This window comes from Argopecten irradians, chromosome 5 (genome assembly GCF_041381155.1).
Source record: "Argopecten irradians isolate NY chromosome 5, Ai_NY, whole genome shotgun sequence".
Taxonomy (NCBI): domain Eukaryota; kingdom Metazoa; phylum Mollusca; class Bivalvia; order Pectinida; family Pectinidae; genus Argopecten; species Argopecten irradians.
In genome coordinates, this window is record NC_091138.1 from 14,069,189 (window position 1) to 14,078,930 (window position 9,742).

The following is a 9,742-nucleotide window of genomic DNA, read 5'->3' on the forward strand; positions in this document are numbered from 1 at the left end:
TTTTTTCGAACTTGCACCTTTAAAACAATTTTGAGAAAAAAATACGAAAACAAACTTCTGACTTTACTTTAATGGCCGCCTCCTGAATGGAATGAGATTGCGGGAGGATACGTTGCAGATTCATCCCTATATTCGGGTGTGTTTAGAATTACTAGAATTGGATTTTTTCTTATTACGTTAAGCAAATGACACTGATTCTTACAACCCATAAGTTGAATGATGTCGCATTGAATATTAGGCAGACTTTATCTCATTTCATCCTAACACAGGTCTACTTGACAAACGTCCTAATTTTTATAACAGAGGCTGCTGAAACAATGACGCACACAGTAAAGTAGACACTGTGATATTTCATTGATCTTTAATCGTAAAATCGTTAAATACTCGAATATTTACTGAACATAAAACTTGTATGGCTCTATTAATTCCATACTTTACTTGATGTGACATAATACATTATCTGATTATGCAATGCAAACGATAAACTGATAAAGATATTGATGTTACACTAACAGTTAATGTAGATGTTGCCTGTAGGAAGTACACGTAAGATTCTTGATATCCACGTGCACAATCAAACGGAAATCCGAGATCTCCAAAAAAATCTCGAATTTGCAGACGATTTTTCTAAAGCGCTGAAACAAAGGGATTTATAGGAATGCATACAGAACAGCAACCGCTCGCGAATGCTTTACCAAGTGAGCTACCTGGTCATTCTCAATCGACCATGTCGCTGCATTTCTCCCTCCTTTCTCCAAGTCTTGGTCTGCAAAGACACAACTCACAAGTGTAGCGAAATTGGACTGGATTGATTATTGGTGACCAGGTAGCTCAGTTGGTAAAGCACTCAACTAGTAGTCGGAGGGTTCCCGGTTCAAATCCCAGTCTGGCCGCTACATTTTCTCCTCTCCTCTTACAGAATTGGTACCCAACTAAATAACACATGGTGTTGGTGTTTAGAAGAGTCTTGTATGTCTTTGAGGGCGAAGACGGGATTGGACTGGGTCGATCATCGGTGACCAGGTAGCTCAGTCAGAAGAGCACTTGGCTACAGTGTTTGGAGGGTCCCGAGTTCGAATCCTGGTCTGGCTGATACATTTTATTCTCACCTGTTACACAAGTTTGCGTGTTCCCAATACTTGAAACGAGCTTGCAAATTTTGTAATAGGAGCTAGAGGAGAAAATGAAAAGACCAGATTGGGATTCAAACCCAACCCCTTGAACACTAGCCGAATGCTCTATCAATGTTTGACCCAGTCCAATTCTGCTACATTATCATGTTATTCCCATTATCATGCATAACAAACCCCTGTGTTTGAACTTTCTGAAATTAATAAGTTCAATAACCAGTACAAAACCTTTCAGAATATCTGAAATTGTGTCAATAAGGATGTCCTTTGATGTTTGTGATAGTAATGGATTAAATATTTAGTCAAGGAACTGAGTGGAAAACAAAATTATTAGTATAAATTGAAAATTTGTCATAATGCATGAAATATATAGTAAAATTATGATATGTGAAGGAATACTTTTGGCACGGTACTCGGTACTGCATGTAGATGATATTAAGTTAACCCTAGAAGTAAATACTTAAAAAGTTCTTAGTGCTGGCACTTTGGGTTATCTTAGAAAGCCCTTGCTGCCAAAGTCTTAAAATAAGAACCGTTACTACATGTATTTAGTACTGGGTATTAAAGTTCAAAGAAGTAATATCAACAGGATTTTCCAGATGACACGGGATCCAATCAAACGTAAGTCTGTTGGATACAAATTACTTCAAATGATAAATATGGGACAAGGAAGTACTGCCGATCATATAGACAAAAAATGTCAAATTTTCGAGGTGATCTGCCCCTTTATCAAGACATACAAAACAAACACAATTAACTATATTTAACTATACAGCACAATGAAGCGCAATTTACCCTTCGGCAAGTGGCAGCCGAAGGCCGGATCTACCAAAATGGGTACTGGGTATTAGAAATACCGGTATATTTATAATCACAAATGTTGCTTATAGTTATATTCAAAGGTATAAATACTTTAGAGGGACAATTCAATGAGGATAATTCTGTTACATAACCACGAAGCAAAATATGACAAATGTCTTGTTCTATATTCCTATGAAACATATAACAAGAAATGTTGACAAATTCCACAACATTGTTAAAGTGAATAGTCGGGCAAAGAAAACCAGTCTAAATGCGTTCATTGGCCTTCCAAAAGTTCTCACATATTAATAGGACGGTCAAGTTCTGCTTAGTTTCGCAGTTCTGACCATTAAAGTAAAGAAAAGTTGAAAGCATTGAAATCGAGGCTGCGTGGAAATGTAACCACAGACGTTAGTGAGCCGGGAGGACGTTTTAGAATTCCCATACTTTAAATTAATTTTTTCGCACGCAGACAGATTTTGACGAGAGATTTTATTTTTCTATTTCATAAGAAATAATACTGGATACATTCACACCATTTCACCAACTTTAGCCATCCTTGCCCGACAGTTCACTTTAAGTATTTTGATTGATACCATTGAAATTCAAAATTGTTGATCAATACAATTAAGCAAGTATAACATGTATGCTGTACCCATACCCGATCCAAAGTCAGGTACGTTAATCAAATGCAATACATAACTACTGAGGAGTTGGGAAATTATATTTAGACAAGACCATGCACCTAATAACGTATATATATATAAACACACTACTGTAAGAGGGATTTGAGTTCTAGACAAAATGTTTTTTTACTACACTGGGTTCGCAATACAAGACATCCAACCAAAATGTGTACATTTCACATACATTTCACTACAATGGGCTTTTCTTGCATATCACAGTAAAACCAACAAATCTAATTTCCATTAGAACTGGTTTGTTTCTGATATATAGATGCAAATTTTAACGTACTCTTAGACTGAATTGTCCCTTTAAAGCCACACTATACATAACTATCAACAAAAATTCATATTAAATTTGAGTCGGATATTGTTAGTATTTGTAGATGTACATGTAGTTGAAATTAAGATGTATTAAAGAATGTTTATAATATTTTTTAATAACTTTGGTACAGCAATTGTTGAAAGTCGATACATGTAATCATGCCTTTATTTTAAACTGGTCGCCATAGAAGTTAAGATTATTGCCTTACGGAAGTCAGACAGTTTATGACCTGTTTTCGGAAGAGTTCGGACAGATGTCACGTAGTTATGGTAGTCAAATGATGTTCTCTGCAACGACGTTACAATGTTGGCTAACTTCGGCTTGTTTGACTAAGTGGGACCCAAATAGCGATGTTTAATATTTATTTGATTTTTATCAAAATATTCCAAATCATTATTGCTCATCTTGACTTTGATTTAGTCCTGTGTCTGCATGATTTACAACAGGATTTTTTTTCAACATTCTTCTAAATCATGAAAAAAATAAGAAAGATATGGATATTGGGCCTTTAATAAGTACGCCAATAATCACAAATGATACTTACAGTTATATTCAAAGGTATAAATACTTAAATAAGTACAAAATAAAAATCTTAACCATTTAGTATATTCTGCATGTAATTATATATGTCATGCCAAAAATCTCAAACTCAAATCTACACTCATTGCTGTATATTTTACTTTATTTTCACTTTTTCAGATCAGTACATTTAGATGTCCACGATGCTGCGTAACGTGGCAAAGTGTGTGATGGTGTTGGCGTCGAGTGCTGTCGTCGTTCCTTACACTATCTCCACGTTGTGCAATATTCTCTATGGTTGGCCACAAACTGGACACAAATTCCGGAGAGCTTTTCATCCAAAGAAAGTGTATGCAATGAACTATGCAATACTTCAAAAACTTGTAACAAATTTACGATACTTTCCACGTTACATTCAATGGAAGATGTTTTACAGGTCGGCTGATATATCAAAATTACGCAAGGTAAAGTATTACTAATGCTACAACTTGTCACTCTATTTGATGATAGAAGGATAAGGATAGACTTTTGTTAGAGAAATGCAGTGCACTTTCTATGAAAAAATAATTGATAAAAAAGTATTATTTATTTATTTGTTGCAAAAAATCCATTTACCATTTAGTATTCTGTCTTTGCATATTATAGTTATCTGTCCAATGTGGGTAAATATGAATTGTGAGGTCATGTGTTTGCGAGCATAACATCATACTTTTCAGAGAAAACAATGTGAATTTCACTTACAAATAAATGATGTCACAATGGATGCCTACAAGCAGCAGGTTACTCTGTAATGTGCAATGACGGAAGAGTTAAAACCTACTGCATACAAAATTTTCCACAAATGTGACAGATCAAAAACATTGTCTGCTAGAAAATTTACTAAATATCTAAAACGTATGGCTGGCTTTATCTAAAATAATCCTGGCCTCATACTAAGATGTTTACATATCATTTACATGTGTAAAGAACAACAATACAGTAAGCCATGGTTATAAACCAGTTGGTTATACACATATTACAGGTATTTTATAGGATCCTTGGAATGTAAACAACTACTTTGTAACCATCAATTTGTTGTAAGGGTGTTCATTATGGATGTGTTATACTGAATTAAAGTTTATTTTGCTTTATATTTTGTAGAACTTTGTATATGGGAGAAACAATCGTACCCTAGATTTGTACATACCTGGAGTACAAGGATTAACTCCTGCCAGACCTCTTCCAGTCCTCGTGTTTGTGTACGGAGGATCGTGGAGTGCTGGTGACAAGAGTATGTATGGGATGCTGTGTTCCGAGCTTGCTGACAGACTCCGGGTCTTGGTTTGTTGTCCAAACTACTCCACCTATCCACAGGTAGGAATTGCTGATAATTAGGTTTACTACATAGGTAGGAGCTTTAGTTAACATCACTGAGACAAAGTCTAGCTTTAAGAAACTGACTATATCAAGTAGATTGTTAACTCATTCACCCCTGAAAATTCATAATGAACTCTTCCTGCATTTGAATTGGAAGAGCTCAAATGTGTCTTCAGGGATGAATTAGTCAATCAACATCTAGCTTTAGTAAACAGAAAATGTCAACTATAACGACACATTTAGTTAGATTAACCTAGCGTCTAGTAAAAGGCAGTCACATAGATGGTAACCAGAAACTAAATATTAATAGTAATCCAACTGTATGGAAAATAGTTCTGTAGGTGTTCTATAGTAATGTAGGTGTAAAACCAGTACATCTAAGTAATTTTTAGGCAAGTGTTGTTGTTTGTTAGTGTCCAATCACTCTAAAGCTTTAATGATATAAACAGCACATTTTGATCAGGTTTACTTGATCTGACCTTTTCTGTCTCTATCAACTTATACAGCAATATTATCTTGACGAATAACTCAGTTTTTCTCTAGCTGTACTTAACTTTTTCACCAGTCACTGACGATTCTAAGGTTTTGATTCAGCTGTAGTATAATCTTTACCTCTTTCCTGCAGGGTTTTGTAGATGATATGGTCCAGGATGTAGTGGACAGTGTGTCCTGGGTCTACAAGAACATAGACATATATGGAGGGGATAAGGTAGGTCTTCATAGAATGGATAACATTTAAAAGTGATGATAAGTGTGTAGTAATTATATGACGAAAATTTGAAATCTTTTGTATTTTTCCAGATTTGTCAAAAGCATAACTTTCATTTCATATTTTCAGTTGTTTGCCATTACAACATCCCTATTTTAAGAGTTTATGTTTATTAAATAGTTTTTCATGTTAAATATCATACATAAATGTTTTCATGTTAAAATTATGATATACTAAGGTCATTGTAACACACTGGTACCAAACAGTGTTGAATTAAAGGGTAGAAGTTTTGCTGACAATCTTGTTGACATTTCTATACAGGAAAAGATTATGCTGGTAGGACATTCCGCGGGAGCCCACCTGTGTATGATGACAGTGTTAGAACTGCTTCATGATGAACTGATGCAGGGTGGCAGTACTAGCCAATCCAGGCAGATGCTGCAGGAGAGCCTGAGGTTCCAGGACTCACACTTTGATGGCAATAAGAGGAGCAGAATTGACACTCTAGATGAAAGCTCAGGGTCATCAGGGTCGTTTTGTGTGCTCAATGATAATGGGGACAAAGGGGGCCCTCTTGATTCAAGTGGGGCCACCAGTATGTATGAAATGATATCGGTGAAATCAGACCAGGATGGAAATGTTACAAGCTCCGAACAAGGAGCAGGGGAAGCTGGTATCCAGTACAGAGATGAGGGGGAGGACGAGGTCGCACCCGACAGTCAAGGAGGTGCTATGGATAGACAGGTCAGCCAGGATACGTCTGAGGTCACTCCAGTCAATGTAGAGGTCACAAAGGTCAGTGCAGAAGAGGTCAGAGGTAAGGTTACAGAGGTCAAGGATGAGGTGAGTGGGGGTGAAGCAGAGGAAGAAGAGGAGGAAGATCACAGTGAGAATGAATCTATAGTGACAATCCGACCATCAGATCATCAGCCAACCTTACTGGAACTGGGGAAATCCATTAAAGCTATTGTGGGTATGTTGTGTAGATACCAGTAGCTAGCAAAGCTTTCTTATTATATTTTATAAATTGATATCTTCAGAAAGAACATGTATTTATTAACCAAAATTTTCCAAATACTTGGTCTCATTTGTAAATTGACTAGAGTGAAAAGCATATAATGTAGAAAATGATTGTGTTTTTGTAAAGATGTATTCAAACATCATTTTTTTTTTATTTCCACAATTTTTCTTATACGGTATAATCTAATTAGGATATTAAAATTTTAAATGGGATAAAGTCTTAGGTTGATTTCATTTTCCCATGAAGTCCTAATGATGCATACAAAGGTAGATTGTAAAACCTTCTGACAACAGTTTGACAAAGAAAAATTTTATATTCTAGTAATATTTTCTTTGTTCTAGGGCTTGCTGGTGTTTATGATATAAGCGATCATTTCGGACATGAGTATATGCGAGGTGTAGAAGATGTATCCAAGATGGCCAGAGCTATGTATGGAAATGAACACTTTGACCGTTTCTCCCCTTCCTCTCTGGTCAGGACTCTTTCCAGCAGTGTAAGGTAAGTCACCTAGTGGACAAAATCCAAGACAGGTCAGGTAAGGGTACCTTGTGGTCAAACTCCAAGACAGGTCAGGTAAGGGTACCTTGTGGTCAAACTCCAAGACAGGTCAGGTAAGGGCATCTTGTGGTTAAACTTCAAGATAAGTCAGGTAAGGGTACCTTGTGGTCAAACTCCAAGACAGATCATTTAAATATTTAAATATTGATAATTACCTCAGTGGTCCCGCTTAAATGTTATACAATGTATATATAATATCATTAAATGATATTTATTTATATAATGTTTTGAAGTTGACCCCTGCTGTCTTATTTACATAATGTATGTATAATTATATTTATATAATGTTTTGTAGTTTACCCCCTGTAGTCCTGTTACATGGTACCGAGGACTATGTAGTTCCCCTGTCGTCCACTACTAAACTGGCCGAGGCGATACGCGAGATCTATGGTGATGTGACGGTCCGTATCATCACAGGATGTGATCACTACAGTCTATGCCTTGATATCATGGACTCGCGAAGTAAATACTACGAGAGTGTGCTTGGGGTTATCTTAGAAACCGCTGCCAAAGTGCTTAAATGAGAACCATTAGTATTAGTATTTAGTATAGAAATTATCACATTGTCTTTCAAATCTTACTACAAATTGTCATGTATCCTGATAAGGTATGCTTTGACTCTTTACTTGATGCTATGCCTGTTGTCATTTATTCTAGACAACTGTGACTGAATGAGTTTTGCATTTTACACAAAGTGGTAAAAGATTGACTTCATTTATGCATGTGAACTACAATGTGTATACATGTACATGTATCTAAAGGTGATCATTAATATAGCTTTAATTAACTTGCTAAATTACCATTGGATACCTTGTGTGTTTGGTGCCATAAGCTTGTATCCATACTGTATTAAGGAATTACATGTGCAGTATATTCATGCCATCTTAGGTTGGTCTTGTGTTACAAGACCGAGGATTCAATGTAAAATGAGCACAAGATGTAACCAGTTAATTATGAATTAGATGTTGACTAAAAACTTAAAACTGGAGTTAAAAGATTCAATAAATCAACAGCTATTTGGTGCTTATATTTTATCCGTTGATGGCAAAGTATATTTTTCATGTACAGTGTACTGGATATTGTTTTTATTTTTCTTTGAGATCCACGAGAACAATTGTATATTTTATTGAAAATAATCTGGTATCGGGTCCTTTTTCAAGTTCTTAATGATTTAGCATTACTTTCAGTGGTAAAACAAGTGTGACAATTAAAATAGTGAGGTTTAACACTTCTCTGTTTTGGGGTTAAAAAGACTACATATATTTCACAACAATGTACGATTTCATTTGATGACTTATAATGTTCATCTTGATGTGTTTCTGTAATGTTCAATTTTATTTGTCTCTGTTTTTGATGTATACGTGTTGCCTTTGTGAGAGAATGAAATAGAATTACTGTTTGATAGAAGAAAATTTAAATGTGTTTCAAATGTGTTGTGATTAAACATATGAGGAATGCTCATCCATATCAAACAATTGATTTAGTTAACATTCCGTAGAGAGAGATGCAGTCTACATAAAATTGTGATTTATCAGAGTTACTCCCCTTAGTTTCACTGTCAAAGCCGACAGAGAAGGACTTCATTATGTAAGTGCTCTGGGCATCCTTAATAGGAAGAAAGATGTACAGTTCATCTGATTATTCCTATGTGAAGTACAAAAATGATTAATGTTTTGATGTTCATTTCATGTTCTTTTAGATGTTCAAAATGCTTATAGTACACTGCTTGTCTTGTTATTAATTACATACATGTAATATCAGTAATATGTTGGGAGAGCTTGCACCAATTCATGCACCAATTTGTTGTCCAATTATCGATAGGTTGGGATTTGTGATATATATTTAATGTGTATAACAATAGGTATCAGATCAAAGCTGATTTTGACTGGCAACATTATCTCGAAAACGGCAATGATTCTTGCCATACAGTTCTCTGGATATTTCTTTAAGGAGAAGTCAGTTTTTAGACCAGCTGGGAATTGTTTGTGTACAAGTATTTTAAACATGCATATTAAAGTGATCATATCAATAACACTTTCTTTGTAAGTGTTTATGTCAGAAAGACTTTATCTAGACATCTACCAATACATGCATTTATTTTTTTGGTACAATGTATTCTGATAAATGTTTCTGTGATTGTCGAGAACAAAACGGCATCAGCCATTGGTAATTGAGCTATGTAATCTGTCGTGGTTTGATGTTTATTCTTTAGACTCAACAAAATGAACAAAATATACGTATTCATTACTAACAATGATCACCACTATCTTGTATATTTGTGTTTGATTTTAGACTAATATTCTAAATTCTACGTTATATACCACAGACTATTATTAACTCCTCCTTTCGTGGATTATCTGTTTGTTGATTGTAATATTTTGATATGGAGGAGTTGCTTCCCCTGTGTCACCAGTCGATACCAAGCAACATCTGATAGTAATATTTCAGTGCACTGTCAGTCATTGTAATATAACTTACTACTTTTAATTACTTTGATTTGTTTATAAGGATTTTGTTGGTTTTCATACAAAAAGTGTATGAATTTAAATGCAATTTAAAGAATAAATGATAATTTGTTGCCTAGCTTTTGCTTTATTATTGATGTACATGTAGATTGTTAGATTGTACAGTTGAACGTTA

General features: G+C 35.1%; 1 protein-coding gene across 2 annotated transcripts; it reads left to right on the plus strand.

Moving 5' to 3' along the window:
* LOC138322941 (uncharacterized) lies at positions 1-9,680 on the plus strand. Of its 2 annotated transcripts, XM_069267200.1 has the most exons (8): positions 1-136; positions 920-1,023; positions 3,639-3,922; positions 4,599-4,811; positions 5,440-5,523; positions 5,845-6,496; positions 6,886-7,042; positions 7,398-9,680. In XM_069267200.1, exons 3-8 carry the CDS (start codon positions 3,653-3,655, stop codon positions 7,624-7,626), a joined length of 1,605 nt encoding a protein of 534 aa, XP_069123301.1. In that variant the 5' UTR covers positions 1-136; positions 920-1,023; positions 3,639-3,652; the 3' UTR covers positions 7,627-9,680. The 2 variants fall into 2 exon arrangements, with proteins under 2 accessions (XP_069123301.1, XP_069123300.1); XM_069267199.1 differs by lacking the exon at positions 920-1,023 and having other exon boundaries at positions 73-136.
* The last annotated feature ends 62 nt before the right edge of the window (positions 9,681-9,742 follow it).

Excerpts from the sequence above, each read along its gene's own strand:
- LOC138322941 (XM_069267200.1), top strand. The coding sequence starts at position 3,653 with ATGTCCACGATGCTGCGTAACGTGGCAAAGTGTGTGATGGTGTTGGCG. Across the intron at positions 5,524-5,844 it reads ACATATATGGAGGGGATAAG|GAAAAGATTATGCTGGTAGG; the intron begins GTAGGTCTTCAT and ends ATTTCTATACAG. Across the intron at positions 6,497-6,885 it reads ATCCATTAAAGCTATTGTGG|GGCTTGCTGGTGTTTATGAT; the intron begins GTATGTTGTGTA and ends TCTTTGTTCTAG.